Genomic DNA, 20,119 nt, shown 5'->3' with positions numbered 1-20,119 from the left:
CTTCTGGCTTTCACAAGTTTCACTCAAGCATCGCAACACCGGCATTCCTACTTGTTATTTTGAGTGCTGTCTGTATGTGGACAACCGCGTATTTACAATCTTCAGTAAGTAGATACGTATTATATAAACTGATCAGAATCGAAATAATAAAAAAACAAATATAGGAAAGAAAACATTGTTAATCATTCGTTTCATACGTTTGCTTTTTAATCTCGGTTCTGATTGGTTAATGTTGAATTTGTCTACTTAGTGAGCAGTATGAATACGTAGGAGGCGAAGCAATAAGCAGAATGGTCCAATAGCAGGACGGCCTGCTCCCTCAGGGATTCGACCCTCTGAATCCCTAAAATTTTTCTCAAGGATTCGAACCCCTAATTTTTTTTAAAGGCGCATTCGGCGCTTATATGTATTATTTTTGAGGGAGGGTGATAATTTTTGGTCCACCTTTTCGGTCCAAAAAAGTGCCTAAAACCACCCTCCTGAAAATCTTGGATCTGTCCCTGAACACAAGTATTTGACTTGATAATATTAACTAAGAATCGATTAAATTATGCATAAATTGAGTAATTTTATCAGTATTTTTTAACAAAAAACTTCGGTTGAAAAAACTTAGTCACTTTATACAATTAATGTATAATTTACTCATTTCCTTGAGGTTAATGACGATTCCAATAATTGATTTTATCGATTAGCTCAATTATTTCAGTTTTTGTTTGTTTTTCTGCTCCTAGACCCTTCTTGCTCCTTGGCAATTCTGCTTCTTGGCTAGCCACCAAATACGCAATTGTACAGGTACTGCAAAATATTTCAGTTATTGACTCTCTGTATAAAGTCCACAACAACCGATTTTATTTCTCGCACAGATTCTTACCCTCTGCTTGCAAGTTCGCAAGGCGTTGAGGTGACGGTCACTTTTAAGTTATAAAAGAAGAAATTATGCGTTCTGGTGTACACAATGTTATAAGATTTAGGTAGTAACTAATCTAATAGTAAACATTGTCTAGCATTTAAATTGTAAAATTTTATTTTTGTAATTTTGATGCCGTCGTTTTTCTTTCAATTCAATTCCTAGACAACATTAGTTATTGGATTACTAATTACCTAAATGTTCTAACATAGGGTAGTGAATGCATAACTTCTTTTTTTTTATATCATAAATTAACCGTCGTTTCAACGCGTTGCAAGTTTGTAAGCATAGGGTAGAACTCCGAAAAAAAAACCAGTTACTGTCCCGCATATCTAGAGTCAATAACAGAGTTACTTTGCAGTAGCTAGACAATGGCTTATTCGTTGGCCAGTTAATGAGCAGAATGGTGAAGGAGCAGAAAACTTATAACAAAATCCATTGGGGAAATTGTCCAAGCAAAAATCATGAAGTTTTTCTTTCAATCCAAAAAATGGAAAAGTATCAACTCAAAATCTTTCTTTAGATCAAAACCAAATGTCTAGACAGATCTTAGTGATGTTTTGAGAAACGTTTTCAGTTTCGAGATTTGAATTACTTACGCTAAAGTTTAAAATTCCTTGGCGTAAAACAGGGTGCTGTCTGGATACTCTGAAGGATTACAAATCTTGGCTCCAAAAATGTCTGCCCAAATCTTTTTAGCTTCTGTGATTTGAGATTTTCTTTGATCTTTTGACTTTCAAAAAAATTTAGATTTGAAGCATTAAAAAAAATTGAGCAGACATATTTGGAGGTAGATATTTGGTTTTAGTGGTCATACTAGTGTTCCGAGATATGACATTTTTTATGTTTTTTAAAGTTTTCAAAAAGTACAGATTTAAAAGATTTTACAAGCCTTATTTTTAGCAACCCTATGGTGGGGGTTTTTCATAAATTTTTAAAAAAACTTAGATTTTAAAAACTTCACAAAATCTTGGAAATTGGCAAACTTATGATGATGTGCTGTCAGGGTTATTCCACAAGTTGAAAATTCGCATACACATATGAATAACCTAAGAATTTTACTTTACAAGATATTACAACTTGTGTTATTTTTTCATAAATTTTCAAAACCTTTAGATTTCAATAACTTATCAAAATTTGATATTCTCAAATCTATTTTCTTTCAAAAGCCTTGATTTGCAATATTATGATATTTTTGCACATCCCGAATTTCTCAGATGTTGCGAATTTTGGCCTTCAAGCATGGCTGCCTCAAATCTTTTAACTTCCGAGCTATGACATTTTGAAAGATTTTTCACTTTCAGAAATAAAATTTTCGGAAAATTTAGTTTAAAAAATTGCACAAAATTTTTATTTACCAAATCAATAGCTGGCTCTAATGAATCTAAAATACGTTTCAAATAATTCAAAGATTCATTGCTTTCTGCGAACCAATTGGTTAATAAAGACGTGCTTGCTTGCTACTTTCAGTTTAAATTCAACCAAATGTGCAATTTTTATAAACGTGATCTTTGTCGAAAGCCCAATTCGGAGTTAAAACTCTTTTTACTTGAAGAAAAGTGATTTCGAAATTAATTAGATAATAATCTAATTTGTTTTTCTTCTAAATAAACACCTAATTAAAAAGATATTTGCATGTTAATAGGCAGTCAGGGTTATCGCAATGCCCTCGTTTTCTTCCGTTTTATACCGTTGATCTTGAATGTCATATTCAAAATCATTGATTTTTACTCAGTACCCAAATAGTTAACTTTTTTTTCAATGATTCTATTGGACTACTTTTTACTTTGAAACTATGTACAAAAAGCGTTTTTCACTACAAAATATACTTTTTTCCACTTGTTTCATTTTTGCACAATGAATTTTTCATGATCTGACTGTAATAATGGTTAAATCTTTTAAAAATACTTTTTCTAAATTATACTTACAAAAAATTATATATGGACATAATTTTCAGATGGCGCCAATTGATTTATCAGTATGAATTTCTTTCTCTTGTATTTCAATCATATAGAAAAAGAAAGAATTATAAAACTATTCTCGGAACCTTCTGTTCTTCTTGCGCAGCAGCCGGTGAAGCTTGTATTTTTCAGTTTGAATTGCAAGATAGAGTTGATTAGCAGTTTTTTTTCAAACAAAAACCAAAACATTTAAAAAAAATTGTTTACAGTAAATTATAAGTTTAACTTAAAAAAATGTCAAAAGAAAAAATGTTTTGAAAATACTGCTCTGATAAAAATAGAATCTGAAAATCTTTTTAACAAGCCGTTTTGATAGTTTCATGCTTAACGCCGAGTAGTTTCAAGGTGCAGATTGAATTTGTTGATCTTAATTAGCCCTTTATCTGTTTTGCGAATGATGCCAAAATAAGCCCACAAGCAGACCTGATTCAATTTCAAAAATCTGTTTGGGTGAGACAAAAATCTTCATTCTATCTTAAAAAAAGCTTGCGGCTGAAGAATATTTCGTGACCCCAAAACTAAATGCATCAATTCAGCCTTTTTTTATCCCCCATTGTCAAAAGAAAATAGTTCATAATCATTGAAAACGTAGCCCATTTTCAGGTCTAAGAATTTTTTTTTTGATTTTTATGTTATATGTTGGTTCGCACCTTATTTTTGATCCTCGAATAGTCAAATCTCTGACACCTTTGTGAGACACAGCAAATATAGAAAAGAAAACAAAAGGGAAAGGATCGCGTCTTACTACAAATTGCACCTCAAAATCGTTAGCGATTCTGAGAATATCTACAAAATCGATAGATTCTCTGAAAATTGTGTGTTTTCAAAATCTTGGCAACAAAAATGGCACCAAAAACGAAAAAAAACTTGAGAGCAACTTCACGAAAAGCGAGCTGTGGCTTGAAAGTTTGCCCCTGACAGAGAAAACAATGAAAGACTGAGATTGCCGGCTACTAAGCCATGACAATACTTTTTTTATCCCAGAGCGAAAAAAAAATGTCTCAGCTCATCAAATGCATGAAAAAAAAGGCTGAAATCAATCGCAGAAGCGCAAATTCAAAGAGCAGACAACATTTTTTTTACAGATGAGCAAAAATTATAAATTAAAATCAAAAACTGAAACTTCAGGCAGTTTTTTCAATGCAACAGATGAGATGATTCACAACTGGTAAACATATTTTGGCGCTCATCAGTAGAAGCTGAAGGGTTGAAGGGCGACAAGTTGGAAAATCAAAACTATGTGGACCCAAAAACATCAAAAGCTATTTATTAAAACCCACCAAAAACTGGAAGGTCAAAATCCGTTATGGGCTTTCTTTGCACTCAAACGAAAAAAATGTTCATGTCAGCAGATGCTTGAAAATGTTGAGCGATGCAGATCAATGGATGATAAAGTACATGAAGGTCTTCTTTGAGCTGCAGAAAAACCTTTGAGTTCAACTAAGTGCAATGGAAAGAAACAACCCAATGAAAAGCCGCCGAGACACGGAGAGGTGCTTTTAGTGATAAACCAGTTTTTTAGCCTGCTAGACCACTTCGATTTCAACCCAAATTCTATTTTCACACTAACACAAACTTCAGTATACCAATGAATTACGATGAAACAATCATAAAGTTACCTAACTTAGAAATGTCGAAAATCATGATTAAATTTGTTCAGCTAAATTTACTGGCCTTGTAAGAAATAAACCAGCCATCTACATATTCGTGTTTGATCAAAAAAAATTTTCGAAAACTTGGCAGACCGCTTTTACAAAATTTGAATGACCTCATTTCATCTTTAATGCAAAAGAAAAAACATAACTACGTAAGATCAGAAAGTTCTCTATACTTAAGCAAAACTTCAAAAACAGCGCTGCAGGTATCAGCTGCATCTTTTGTCGATGTGTCACTCGATGGTATATGTATTTTATACTATGCCAGAAACCTTATTTTTATCTTCATACTTGCTTTCGGCTATTTTCTTAAACATTGAGTCTGATTTAGTGCTGATTTAAATTAACCGGACGCAACAAAACACTTTCGAAAATTCAAACGCATTTTTCTCAAATTTTCTCTTCTAAGTTCGCAGCCAAAATTTTACCCCAACAATGCGTCACGTTAGTTTTTTTTAATAAAAAAATATGCTGAAAATATCAAATTAATTGATGAAAAAATTGAAAGAGAAGTTTCTCACACAGTTGAACGAAATTTTAGAAGGGATAAACTTACAAAAATTTGCGCGAAACGTTGAAATTTGTTTCTAAATCAAAGATTTTGATTTTTATATAGTAAAAATGAACTTTTTGGCTATCAACCAAAAAAGTTATTTTTACAGATTTTTGGATTTGAAGTTTAAGCCTTATAGAATTTTGTTGGAATGAGTGCAAAGCTTCTTTTTGTATAATTTTCTCATCAATTATTTTGGTAGTTTAAGCGTTGTTTTGATGAATGAAAAAAGCGCGCGTCTCATTTCTTGGGTAAATTTTGGTTGAGATTTTTGGAGAAAAAAATTGCACCACATTAACTCTGTTGAAATTCTAAGCAATTTTTTTCAACTCCAACTTCACAAAAACGCGTTTGAAACTTCAAATTTTGTTCAGTATGTCCGGATAGTTTAAATCAACACTGTACTATTACTTCAAATTAAAAATTTCAAAGATTGAAATTTTTTTCGGAGTGTTGTCATTAAGTTGTTGTATGTTTTTGGAATTTTTTTGGCTTAAGCGATTCGCAGATTTAACGGGAATCATAAAAATTTGAGCGCCTGATGCGCTGATTGAGCATTATTGATAGTTTTTATTATTTGATCGCATAAGTTAGGCCAATATTTTGATTTAAAAAATTGCAGTTTTCAATCTGTATATTTTCACGAAAATTGATTGCAAGTGATTTATTGTTGCTCTTCGAACCGCAGTGGTCGATTATTTCATTGGGTTAAAAAATATTTCCATGGAAAATTTTCATTTCAAACGCCTTAACAATTGGAACCAAAAATTGCCATATACCTAAATTTTTTTTTCTTTCATTCAATGTCAAAGCTAAAAATCATAACCGATTAATGAATTTGCTTTGGGTATAAAATTTTTGATATAGAAAAATAACTGTAAGCAAATTCGTTGGAGTCAATTAGGATTTTACTGATTCTTTGAGCACTCTAGCATCAAAAGTCAAAAGCTCATATAGCGTCGCAGACGTGGAGACGTGTTTTTAATGTTATTGTAAAATTCATACAACAAAAAGAAGCTCAGTGGTCTTAGGAATGCAAAATTTTGAAAGATTTTTCAAAAAAATTTCTTATAATTCGCAAGAAACTTAGCCAGAATTTTTGCAAGAATTTGTCCCGAAACTCCTTAACTCTAAAGCCCCCCTTTGGTAATATTTTATGCCAGCCATTTTCAGGCGACCGACCTATTGAGAGTACTTTTGAAGGGGCGCGCGCGACGAAAAAAAAAACAAACAAATTATTTGGCCAAAATCTTCTGGAAGTGCCTTAAAACGGTTTTTTGGACTATTTTGCAAAAGCTTTTCCTGGGGTCCTTAATGCGTTTGAAGAGCTAAGAAATCATCAAAAATTTGACAGTTTTTTTGAACATCTACCTCTGAATCAGTTGTGGAGCAAGAAAAGAGGGCAAATTTTTTTCGTTTTTTTTCTTGAAAAAACTATCACCCCCCCCCCTTCGCTTGTTCCCCTGTTTATTTATTTTTTTCCTGTTTTTTTTTCGTTGTGATGATGAAGTGCGATGGGAAAATCCTGTGCGACGTAAAATGAAACCGATTATTCACTTGCATGGTCAGCTCAAAAGAAGCACAAAAGAAGTAGCTTGGTATCATGCAGCAATTTTACAATGAAGACCTAATGTATATTTAGAGCAAATCTGGTAATTAAATTAGTGATCTCTACGTCTGAAGTACCTTTTATAACCCATTCCCGGTCTAATAGGAAAAGGAAAACCACAAGGGAAAACCCAAAACCCGCCAACCATTGCTGCTTCCACACCACGTCAACCCCCCTCCCCTTTAACAGCTTGCCAGTACACCCATCGTTAGTTTTAACATCCCCTTCCCCCCTCCCCCCCCCTCTCCTTCCCGTGATGCTTGTTCACGTCAAGTTAGGGGGAATTTAAATACCACTTTTGTACTCCTACCCTGTATAATATACCAGTATATTTTCCACCACTCAAGTTAACAGAGCATGGCCCTTGTAATATGAATGGTGATGTTAGAAATGAGATAAAATATTCAAGTGTCTTTTGATGTGTGGCGCTCTTCCGCTCGTATACAAAGGACACAACAAGTAGTACTACTCGCCTAGATGCAGTATGGATGGTGGCATAGGTCTTCTTGGTTCCTATATGCTTTTCTGTGTCTTTTCTCTTCTTTTTTTTTGTCTTTTTCTCCCGTTTTTTCTCATTTTTGCTTCAGTGTTGCTGTTTAGTCTTGAACAATCTCTTATATATTCGTTTTGTGCTATAAAATCTGTCATAAAATGGGCAAAGAAAAGACGAATTGTTTTTGAATTTTCACAATACTATGTTTTGATATTCTTTTTTGCTTTTAGACCCTCAATCTTGCTGTTCTCTTTCAATTCTAATTTCTTTCTTTGCCACCCAAATATATGCAAAACAAGATAGATGAGATGGCGGAATAAATTCATATTTTTGTCTTAGTGTTTCCTTTCGCTTCTAGCACCACCTATCGCGTCATTTCAGGCTACAGTTCCTTTTTAATTTCCGCCCGCGCATTTGTCATGATAATTACCACACCAATGCTTTTTGCTACCCAAAACCAAGGGTGTAATAAGCCATGAAAACTGTCAAAACTACTTTTTTGATTTATAAACCTTTGCCGTTTTTCTGGCATACTCTATGTGTATTACCATAAGTGTTGGCGTTATCGTATTTAATTTAGACAAAGAAAAAGTTTTGCAGATGGTAAGTTATTGTCGCTATGATCAGTAATGTCTCTGCGGTTCAATTCTGTCTGACTATTGACTAACTTCACTTCTTGTCGAAAATGTTTGTCCAATCTCGGAGCATTCAAATTTTTTTTGCGCATGGGTTTGTCGGCATTGACCTAGCCTTGTCGAATGATAATTTTTATTGTTTCCTCGATCTGAAAAACTTCCAAATAGCGTTAACTACAAACAGCTACGAACTAGCACAATCATAAATTTCATTTAAAAAGAATTAACGGGATCCGTTATCTACTAGGCGACATTAAAAACGCACCAAGAAGAGTTGAGCTAATTATTTTCTCCAAACAAAAATGATTAGAAATTTTAGAAATTTTTCATATGAACAAGTTTGAAGCTATTTTGGCCACTTTTTAGCATTTACTTGCTTTTGATTCATATCTATAATAGATGACATTGAAACCGCAACAGTAATTTTTTGATGCACAAATTAAATCCAAGATGTGTTTTTTTAGATATCTTGAAATCTACATGGTTTCTGTGACAAGTAACATCAAATTTTGAAGACTTGACTTGAAGTTGAGCAATGAAATCGTTTTTTTTTTATAGCAAAGAAATTCCTAAACTAGTTCTTCTACTTTGCTTCAGCCACTTTCTCATGAAAAAAAAACTTGCTTTTTTGGGTCAAAGTTTTGAACCAATCTTGAGGATAAGCCATAAACTTACTTTCACCAACGTTTGGTTATTTTCAGCCATAAATTTCATTCAAATTTACAAAAATCCTTGAGTGAAATAAATCGAATAATAATCAAAACTGCTCGTATATCAGGGCAAATCCCTGGATGTTCCGACTGCCCCTTAATTGATATTGATAAACTGTTACGAGAATAAAAAAAAAACAAAAACCATTGTTTTTGAACAATATCAAACATCAAATATGGAAATTTGAGCAGTACAAAATTTTTAAGACCGATTAGCTTGCCCGATTCAATTGGGAAAGATTCGTATGCCGCTATAATTCGTACGCTTGAATAAGTCGCGTTACGTTTTCAGCATCATGGATAAAATCTTCACAGAGAGCGTAAAAGAGTCCACAGCATGGCTAAATTGGCAATTTTTGAACCCCCAGAATTTTATTAAAAAATAAAAGAAAATGAAATGTCTTTTTACATTTGACCTCGAAGTTTCAATATTTTCAATGTGCTTTCAAATTGTTTTTTGGTAAAAATCATTTTCTCGGTTTTTCGAATTCGACTGAATAAACAAACCACGCAAGCAAAAACCACCCCAAACGAAAGTTTTTGCTCGAAAGTTGAAACAAAATTTGCTGAAACTTGATCAACTTCCGTTCAAAGCTTTCTAATGACATTATACTTGTCATTATACACTTTCAATTCTGCCCGGGAGTTATTTTTTTTAGAGTTTTGACAAAAGTTTATTTTTGAAGTTAAGAAAAGAGTATCAATTTTGATACAATGAAAACTGTTATGTTTGTGGCGTATCATCAAAAGGCAATATTTTTGCTAAACTTAGGTAGAAAATTTGATATGATGATGAGAGCAAGAGTTGAAATTGAAATCAATTTTAATGCTATTTTGGCTTTTAAAAGTTATTTATTAATCTCACGGCAAACTTTAAAATTCTTTCTTAACTTGGCAGAGAAAGCATATCCTTGAAAACAAGCCTGTAAAAAGTTTTGGGGCATCAAAATTTTCATGTTTTAATTTCAATGTTACCCATTCTAAATTGTATCAATTCATCACACTCTAGAATCAATTGTTAAATTGAGTAAATTAAAAATAAATTTTGAGAAAAAGTTTTGAAAAAAAACTTATTCAGTTAAAATTTTAACCTAAATTTTAATTAAAACTATTTCAATGGCTTCGTCTTAATGCAAGCAGTACGGCTATTGTAAGATACTCATCTCATTCAGCACGTTTTAATTGTTTTTTTAAAAATAAGCGAATCCAGCAAATATGGCAAAAGTTAAATACGGTGTAACTAGACGCAAAATCTATCGAGTTGAAATTGAAATTGCCGTGGGAATATGTTTTTTTTTTAAAATCAGATGAAGCAATCAGAAGTTCGTATTATAAAAATCTGAGTCCATATTGATTCTCTTCCTGTAGAATGGTCATAGAACTTTTCATGCTGTTTTTCCTAACCCCTGTACCTCAAAATTTTACAAGCTAAAATTTTGTTCATTTCTGATGAAAATTGACAAAGTGAGTAATTAGGTCATTACAAATATATTTGGACTTCATAATTAACTTTGTAAAATCAATCGTTGCACCATAAAATTGATGCCAATAGGTATGAAGTGTGGAGGACGAGACGAAAAAGAGTCTACTTTGTAAAAAAAAGTTTCGACAAACATTTGAGCAGAAAAATTTTATAATCAAAAGCCAAATATTTTTCTAACGTTGACTAAAATATCCGGATGTTGCATGAGCATACGATATTGGACGTATGCGAAAACCACAAGATTGTTCTTTTACACGATAAGCAGTGTTATGATTAAGCTTGCAACTAGCGAGCGTTATCAAATCCGTATCTAGATTTTTTTTGGGTAAATAACTATTTTAACAAAATCAGTTGAATCTTTTGACAAGCTCTGCAATTGACCTGCTCGTCAGCTGACATGCTTAATTTCATGAAAATTCAATTTTAACTAATGAGCGGGTACTAGTTAGTACAGGGTACTTTTAGGTGGGACTGAAACTTTTTAAAGTTTTTCAAAAAATCAGTATTTTTTCGGCCCAACTGGTGTCAGCTCGAAAATTGTCAGCCTTGTTTCCGCTTTAAACCTTTCGTTCAGTTGCTAATATGAAATTCAAATGTCTTTCTTGGCATGGTTGCCAAAAATTCCTGTTTGATAAAAAGGTATTTTGAAAATGTTTGGTATGGTTTTTGGTCTTTTAGGTTATTTCTTAGACGTTTTAGAAAAATTTATCACAATGCAAAAATTTAATTTTAGCTTTTTTTTTTTAAAAAAACTAATACCGATTTTCAATAGTGCCTTAGAAAACCGACCTGCACTCTTGTGTAATTGCATACTCCCCTGATCTTCTTAAGCTTTACTTACCCCTTTGTCTACAGCCTTCAAAAAAGTATGTGGAGGAAAAATAGGACCGATATTTTATATATTTTTTCGTTTTCTCAAAAACTAACTTAGCACATCCGAGATTTTGGTTCCAATTATAAGAACAAATTTGATTGATAGAAGTTGCTACGCCCAAACTTTTTTAACACATAAGACTATGGCCCTCGGTATTGTCAATTTTTTTCATTTTTTACGTGTTTGAGTTTTTAAACTTTTCTCGAAAAATAACGACCCAAACTCAAGATTGTGGTAGATTGTTGGTGGTAGGAAGCTCCACTTCATTAGCAGCATTTCATCATTTTTCTCACAAACAGTTATTGTCTTCGCAAATGTAATTTTTTTTAAGCTTTTTTTTCTAAAATTCATGATTTATACCAAAAACACCCTCTTATATCTGAAGTTTAGGGTTTGATCCAAAAAATAGGTTGTATGAAGTTCGTTTTGACTACGCCGAAGTTTTTTGATACGCAAATTTATGGCCCTCGGAGAAGGCAAAGCTTTCTTTTTTTGACCGTTTTTGAAACTACTCGAGTTTTCTCGAGAACTACCCTGCAATGCCTAGGTTTTTGAATTCAATCGAAAGTACAGGTTGAATGAATCTCTTCTGAATAAGACGCTCCAACCAATTTTGTTAAACACAAAGGTATGATTCTCTGAATTTTCATGATTTTGAAAACTTTAATCGAAAGAAGCGGTTGCACAAATTTTTCCTGTAGAAGCGGCTACTCATTAATTATTGCTTAGGAAAAAATTTTTGACTCTGACTTTTTTATCAGAGAAACAACTAAGGTTTTGGGCAAATCCAATTTTTGAAATAACGCATTTTGTTCCGCATCATTATAACAAACTCAATAAAAGATGAAGCACGTACCTCCAGCTTTAGCTGGGTCTTATATGTCTTTCATCGAGGCATACGAAAATTTTGATCTACCTAGTTTTTTAACCATTTTTCATTTTTTTCGACTTACGCTTTTTTATGGTTGTGTTGTGTCGCAAGTGGTGCGAAGTTCCGTTTCGTCTTTGTGTTGAAACATCCGACAATGTGTAAAAAAAAAAACATTGCAAAATTTGATGCATACATTTGGCATACATTTTTGCTATCATTAGGCTTCAATACTTGTTCTTTTTCCAACTTCGATAAGAAAATATAATAATAAAACATGATAACAAAACATGATTATACAAATTGTTGAAGTTTGAGCCAGACATCCAATTAATGAAATTTTTCAGGTAAATGATCGTATCTTAGACGAATCAAGTTGATTTTTTTGTCCAAACAGGCCAAAATTTTTCTCTGCTCTTTATTAAATTTGGAGTAATTGTTTGGATTTTTGAAGAAAGTGCCGGAATATTTGTGCCCGGTTTTGTTTTTTTTTTCTCTTGGTAAACTTCGACTGTTGAACTTGCTATTTTTGTCCAAAGTTTTTGTACCACTCGAAAAATATTGTTGCACAAAGCTCAAATTGAAAAAATGTATAACCTGTGATTTTTTTCGTAAAGTTATGGCGGTTTACGGACTACCAAATAGTTTTGGCCAAGTTCGGACAATTATCGCACAATACAATTGCCATTAAAATTTAGGGGAAGCTTGTTCACTTGATCTAAGAAGGAGGTGATTTTTCTCATGGAAAGGGAGTTGTGTTTGCTTTATAAAAACTTGATGAAATTTTCAAAAAAAAAAGATAAAAGTAATGGTTTTTTTTAGTTTTTCAAATCATCGCCTACTCGCTATACAAAGTACAAAGTGCCCTATTTTGCATATAGCAAAGTATTAAATAGATCAAACAGCAGGCCTCAAATTTCAGTTAGAAGAAATTTCGGAGACGGCTTAAGTCTCTGTACGCGTTAATAGCCCGGAATGTATCGCGCGTTAATTGTCCCAAATTGGTTGAATTGGCAATTTTTGAACTCTCGTAACCTCACAACAATGATCACAAGTGAAATATTTTTTTAATGTTTGAGCTCAAGACAACAATACTTTTCAGGCAAAAAAAATTTGTCAAAAATTGCTAGTAAAAAGTTTGAAATTGGTCTGGCGAAAAAACTACCCCGCCCGAGCTGAAATTTTCCGCCCTTTTCTTCGAATGTCGGAACAATTACACTAAATTTAAGACCGGTCGGAGATTTTTTTTCCAATTGGCAAAATAATTAGCTTGATCCGTCTAAGATATGATCATTGATTTCTAAACGTTTCATTAATTGGATGTATGGCTCCATCTAAGGTATTGTAAGGATGTATTGGATCCGTCTAAGATATGATCATTGATTTCTAAACGTTTCATTAATTGGATGTATGGCTCGAATTTAAACAACTTTTCTCATATTGTTTTATTATCATACTTTGGATCAACCGTACATACAACCTGCCTCCTAATTGATCTGTTAGTTCTGAAAATTTTGTTCGTATAGTATATACTATATCATATAAACGCACAAAACCCAATTATTTTGAAGTTTTCCTTTCAATTTATATTTTGATGGGCAAGGAAATTAGTCAAAAAACGACATTTTAATTATGTTTGATACTTGAATTAGTTAAGTAAGTCATATAGCATTCTTTTCAAAGTTATCTTGTGAAAATTTGTATTTTCTCCCCCTAAATTGATTGGGGGATTGTACTGTTGATTCCATGTTTTTATAATCAAACGCTGTCCTGTGGCGTTTCTAGGTGCTGTTAGAACTAGTCTTGAAGGGGATTTTAAGGAGCAGAAAATGCCATTCAACTTATAAGATGTCTCATTAGACAATAATAACCTGAAGAGGGTTGAAATGTCCAAAGACTCGTCCCTAACTTATTCGTTACCTCCCCCCCCCCTCCAGCGTTTAGCCGCAAAATAACGAATAAACTGCCGGAGCAAAAACTGGCTTTATCTAAAACTGGCTTTTAGAGGTGCCATTTTTGGTAGTGACGCCACTGACATTCTAAGTCCACTGATTAGGCTATTCTGAATTGAGCTTGCGTGAAATCTGTCAGTAATTTTTAATACGCGTCAACAAATTGTCCCTGGCTCAATTTATTGCATTTTTCCAGCAGTTTTTTTTCAATGAGCAGATGTCCCCTTTTTAACAACAGATCGCTTTTGACAAAAAATGTAGGAACCTTTCTCTTACGAATAGTGACAAATACGATTTGACTGCAATGATGATTTTGAAAAAAATGGTAGTGATTTTTTTCTCTCATCTGTGTGAAAAATTTGCGACTTTGAAAGCGTATTGATTATTGTTGATGCCTTATAATGTAATTTGGAGTGTAATTCGAATTTGGCCCCTGAGGCAGGAAATAACGGAGCATATCGGGGAGTATAGGTTATTAATAAAGAACAAAGAGCTAAAGCGCTCTGCCAATCAACCAAATCCGAGCATTGTTGGTGAAATATTGCTGGCCATCAGTTTTCAAATCAGAGTCCCATTTGGTAATAATAACAAATCAAAAACCAAACCAATTCAAATCCAATTTCCGCTAACAGCCGCTGTCCGGTTCGCTGCTGTTAGAGAGTCACACCATTACTGTATTATCCCTTCATCAGCACACTTTTTGTCACTTTGATCGGAAATTTTTGACTTAATCTGAATCCCCGGGAACTTGACTTCCTTTCGCTACCCCAAAGCGTTTGCCCTTTAGAAGTATTTTACGACATTGTGTTTGCTGGACTGAATGTACAATTTCTAAAGGAGACTTTCCTGACAAAAGTTACTAAATTTGAAGCGAGTGCCCTGTGAAAACAGGCAATTTGTGGTTCAGATCTTCCCAAAAAAAACCCAAAAGTGGCATATTTTTTTCGGCAAAACACAGCATTAGGAGTGTTTTGACAGAAAACTATCAAAAGATCAAATAAAAATTTGAACTTTTTGAAAACTTTTCCCTTTTGAAAAAGGACTGATTGATCCAAATCTGGTCTGACTTTTAAAAATTACTTCTATTTATCCTTTCTTTTTTATTCAACACTGAGTTCAGCTGAACTTCAAAGGCATATAAATAGCCTCACTAAAGTGCCTAAATATACCATTTAGGGCGAAAACAGGTGACGCAGACATTTTGGCTTTAATACTTTTTGGTGTTTCAAAAGAGTTTGGAAACCCAATTTGCTCGACCTAAAAACGGTCGAAGTTTTTTGAATTTTGTTTGAAAATCCGCCCCTACACCAAATTTTTGGATCTGACCATGTGTGGAACTTAACAAACGTGTCATTCGCTAGTATCCAGTCTTTAAAATGTTGATAACTTTGCAGTACAAATTGTATTTTTTGGTTGCTAAAAAGGTTCATCTGAAAATCAAAGCAAATTTAAGGCCAGAAAATTTTCATGGTATTGGCATAATTGGATTGTTTTGCTTGGGATAGTTTTTTCTCTGATATGCATAATTATAGCATATAGCAGCAAATAATCTGTTTCTCGCGACTCGATTGAACGTTTTTTATTTGCCGTATTCTTGTTTCAGAATATCGAGAATCATTCAATATCTTTTATTCGGGTCGCTAAGCAAAGCTTTACAACGCCGCCTTTACTCGCAATAATTCGGACAGAAAAGAAGACGATAATATTTCGCGAAGACAAAAAAGCAGACGCGGGGAGAATAGTTAGTGAACTTGATACTTGGACTCTTGAGGATTCTTGTGAAACCGTCCCATGTCCAAAGAGCATTTCAAATCCCATATTGCCAGTAGTTTGGGACTATGTCCGATTCAAGGATCCAACACTCCGCTAGTCTCATCGCTACGCTCCGCCGGCGATCACAGCAGAAAATCACACCCTGATTCAAGAAGTTTTCAACCGGCTACAAGCAAAATTTCTCCTAGTAGAACTCACAGCCGATCGTTAAAACCATCAACTAATAGTAGTCAATACAGTCCAACTTCTGCAGCTCGGAATGAGTCGAAATACAATCCAACCTCAGAAAATTACAATTATCATCGACACGGAAGCGAAAACTTGGGTCTTCTAAAACCGGCGTATACGAGCCGGGACAATCTTAGCAGTCCAGGTCAAAATACAGATCAAGTTGTAAACTACTGGCTCAACTCCCGAGTTCCTACATCGACAACAGTTACGACAACTAGTTCTTCTTATTTGAAAATCTTGAGTCCTGACTCGGTTTTTGAAGGTCCAAATATGTACCCAGGTAGTTATCTCAACAACCAGACGTCTCAGGCGAACTCGGCCTCGTTTAACGTCCAACAAGCTTCGCAGTTGGCGTACCATCCTCAAAGTGTGAACCAAAGTGGTGGAATTTTGTACCCGGGACAGCAGAACTTTTTTACCGGCCAGAGTTCTGCAATTCCACAGCCTGGCATGCCTTTCCTTAGCACTCTGCAGCCTCTGCAAATACCGAATAACTCAGTTCAGCTCACTCCCCAACAAATAAGCCAATTTAGCGCGAACCCTGCGGTTATACAGAGAAACGTTGCTCAAATGCAGCAGTCTGCAAATCACTTGGGCGGTCAGGGACAAATTTCAATTCCAATGAGTCAATTTCCTCAACAGCCTCAGCATGCTTCCTCCTTCTCCGGCATTTCGGGTTTGAATCCTTCCAGCGGAGTTTTTGGGCAACCCTTAGGCATGACAGTTCAAAATCAGTCATTGGCCCCATCTAGTGGTGGCTTCGAAAACGATGCAGATTGGCGCTTCAGAAGAAGCAAAGAAATGTTTGACCAGGCTCAAAGAAGTCACCAGCAACAGAGGGTACAAGATCCTTACCTAAAAGCCAATAGTTCGAGCACTTTTGGGACCCTACAAACACCTGGGAACCTGGGGCCTCTGAATCATTCGGGAACTTTTCAGCATCTACAGCAACCGCATCATTTAGCACTTGGGAAAACCCATTCCTACATAGACGCAAACTTATCACAAGTGAACTCCGCCTCTAATTTAAACAATCTAGCAGGCTTGGGCCAGAGTATACGCAACGTCGGCAACTCAAATCCGGCTTACGCCGCCACCTCAGACAATCTTCCAAGCATGCATGGGACAAATCGAGGTCCCCCTCCTGTTTCTTCCCGTCAAAACTGGTCCAAGTTTAGATCCAAAAGTTTCGATCACGAGGACCTTCTAACATCCAACCAGTCGGTTTTTGGAGCAGGCAGTGCACATATGTTCAGTGGGAGTCATAACCCTGGAATGGATCACATGACTTCGACAAATCACGGACCAATTTCAGACTCCTTAGCCGGTGTATCGGGTAGTTCTGGATCCAGTGGTGGGTATGGAATTCCAGTAGATCTGGCTTACAAACTTCACGCTACTCACCAGCCTAGTTCCGACTCGCATTTAAGTCATTCCATTGGGACTAGTGCGCATAGTTTGCACGGTGCTCACGCATCGCACGCTTCGCACGAACTGCAGCGCAATAAATCCGTCTCATTTGACATTCCCAGCCACGTTGAACCTTACTTGGATTTCGACGAAGCTTCAAAATTAGCACAGATGTTTCCCAATTGCGCCGAGTGTCAAAAATTGGAACAAGACAAACTTCTATATCGGCAAGCGCTGAGACTACGAAAGAATAATTCTGACAAAAGCCTTCACGAGTATATGCGCTCGGGTTTAGACCCGAGAGCTTCTTTCCCGAACCCAGTCGAGGACCGAAGACTCAAAGATCTGGCCCAACTTATTTCCGAGACCTTCTCCGAACGTCTCTTAGAAGAGGAGAGAGACCGAGACTCTTTGTACCCGGGCAAATCTGCTTACTCACGGAGAGCAGACTCGGATTACGGCCCGAGCTCTCTCTACACACCAGTTGGGCAAAAGATACCAGCTACTCAACGGAGTTTACCTGGGAGTAGCAAATGGGCCTTGACTTCGGCAGGTGATCTACTAGATGATCACGTGCAGATGAGTCCCTTAAGTGGGTACAATTCTATGTTGCGTTCTGGGAAGAAGAGAAGTGGTGCAGGTAGTGGAATCCTGAGGGGGTCCGAGTACGACTCATTGCCTTCGTACAAAGACAGTTCTCAATATTTGAACTTAGAAGGCTAGTAAACGTTTGATTTTAGAAAGCCATGATATTCTCAAGTTAGATTGAGCAGAAACATAAACTAAGGCAATATTTTGCTTACAAAATTTTCTATCAACATGGGATGGCTTTACTTGAATACTTGAGTATCAGCAAAAAAAATTCCTCGAAGAAGATTATAATCCATCGTTGCAGTTTCATCAAAATTAACAATAGGTAGTTTTATGAAAATTACAAGTGGCTTCTATTTTTCTCCAAGGAGGAGATAGGTTTTTCTAAATGGAATCAAAGCAGAGTCAATGCTCGTATTTTCAGGTCTGTCCCTTCGTGGGAGAAGCAGTTCCCGCCAAATGGGCAATTCGGGTCGCACTGCTCGGGATCTTTCACTTGCGTCTGGAATCGGAGGTCCCGGATCCCTGTCGGGAGGCATTGGAGGCACTGCACCTTCTGGCCGACACTCAGCTTATGCTTCTGATATGGACTCCTACCTCTATGACCGGGAGCGATACGGCAGTGTGAATCTGTCCCGTTTCAGCGATTCCAGGAACCCCCCGAGTCATCCCGTTGATTTGGCGGGAGGCGGGGATCGAAGGCGGAACCTAAAGGATATCCGCTATTCGAGGGACTACGAATTCATACCACGAGCCGAAGATATGGGATACTCAGGAGGAGGAGGAGGAGTTCGCAGATCAAAGGCAAACTTGTCACCGACATTTATGGAAAACCACACTGGAGAAATGGGTCCGCGAAGACACTCACCGAGGCAAGAACCACTGTTTTCAACCCGGCTTTGAGTTTCCTCCAGTTTTTCAAAATGTCATTCAATATCTCATAAATTTTTTGAATTAAGTAAAATTTTGATTGTTCAAATACTACTTTTTTGATTTTTCACAGATCCCGGAAATCTTCAGATGCATATAACAGTTCATCGGTCTACTCTCGGCACCCGCCGTCTCATCGCAAGGGTCGCAGTAGCTCGGCACGCGAAGATGAGCTGGCTTACCATCGGAACGACAACACATATATGAACACTGACTTCATGGATCATCAAAATCCGCCGCCTCCAATGAACGCCTCAGGTCCATCCTCCACTCGAAGTCGTCAAAGTGCTCGGCGCTACGTCAGTGCAGCCGGAACTCCGGGTCAGGCCAATAATTCTTCGGGCTACTACAACCCTCCTTCTCACTACAACTTCGGCGACGAGCGGGAAACGTACCGACGTGGAAGTAGCAGTGATTCTGTGGAACGACTGTCATCTCCTGAAAGAATGGGTGGCCAGCGCCGATCAGGGCGAAGATTCCAGGGACGAAATGGAGAACCTCTTGGTCCCCCGGGAAACGATTACAGAGGTCACGAAGACAAAATCCCCCCTCGAAGGTCAACTGGCTTCAAGGATGATCCAAGAATCCCTGGCAGAAATCAGAGTTTTGGATCGGGACCCACCGACCAACATCCGGGAGGCTCCAAGAATAAACCAAACTTCGGACCACCAGCTGACAATTACTCAATGAATGGATCCGACCGTCAGAAACTGTCCGAAGTCCCCCCAAACCACTCAACAGAGTCCGGTTATAGTTCACAAAGTCAGCACACCGCAATGAGTCGCGATGACCCCCGCAACGGTGCAGGGGGAATGGGTCCCCCTCCGCATATGGGAAATCAGCCACAGGCAAGGATGCGACCGCAGCATCATCCGGCAGGGAATGACCAAGGCATGATGGGCGCCCAAAACTCGGGACCGATGCCCCGTGTTGATCAGGATAGTATGGGGAATAATCGGGGAAAAGCAGACCGATGAAGGAAGTTTTTAACAAATTCGTAAATTAACCAGATAATTTTTTGGGAAAATTGAACTGCAGTTAAGTCCAGTTTTGCATTTTTCATCCTAATTATAATCAAATTGTAAATTTAAAATTGTACGTTTCGAAACTGCGAAAAAATTTATCACGCGTCTTTGCTTGTTTTACATACACGACATGACTTGGTTCATGCAATATTTTACGACATACTCTATTTTGTAAATGATGATTGATACTAATAATACATTTTGACAGAGGTGCTAAAGTTAAAGGAATTCCAAATTAATATTTTTGAATTTCAAATTGTGTTTTTGTTAATTAATTTAATTTCGCTGGATTTAGACCGATTTAACTTTTTTAAAAAATCAACAGCATAAACTCAACTGATGTATATCCTTTTATGGAAACAGAAAAATTGGATCGACTTTACAATTTCTCCTCCCCATTGAAAGAAAGGGAAAACATTTTTGTAAGTTTTTTAAATCAAGACAAGAGAGTTTTTGAGC

The 20,119-nt window shown here is 36.2% G+C and overlaps 1 protein-coding gene across 10 annotated transcripts in view; it reads left to right on the top strand.

Annotated features, from left to right (window-relative positions):
* Window positions 1-19,879, top strand: part of LOC134845772 (uncharacterized) — a 42,685-nt gene extending 22,806 nt beyond the window's left edge. For 3 of the 10 annotated variants that reach the window (XM_063862844.1, XM_063862846.1, XM_063862845.1), the window contains 3 exons: window positions 15,304-17,832; window positions 18,130-18,577; window positions 18,709-19,879. In XM_063862844.1, coding sequence (XP_063718914.1) covers window positions 15,492-17,832; window positions 18,130-18,577; window positions 18,709-19,612 — 3,693 coding nt within the window. In that variant the 5' untranslated portion in view covers window positions 15,304-15,491 and the 3' untranslated portion in view covers window positions 19,613-19,879. Of the gene's footprint in view, window positions 1-7,465; window positions 7,782-14,242; window positions 15,030-15,173; window positions 17,833-18,129; window positions 18,578-18,708 lie in introns of those variants that run through there. The other 7 variants (XM_063862849.1, XM_063862848.1, XM_063862843.1 and 4 more) reach the window with 7 other exon arrangements.
* Window positions 19,880-20,119: the final 240 nt, after the last annotated feature.

This window comes from Symsagittifera roscoffensis, chromosome 5, assembly GCF_963678635.1.
Source record: "Symsagittifera roscoffensis chromosome 5, txSymRosc1.1, whole genome shotgun sequence".
Classification (NCBI taxonomy): domain Eukaryota; kingdom Metazoa; phylum Xenacoelomorpha; order Acoela; family Convolutidae; genus Symsagittifera; species Symsagittifera roscoffensis.
The sequence above is the reverse complement of the archived record's forward strand: the minus strand, read 5'-3'. Positions and strand labels throughout refer to the sequence as shown.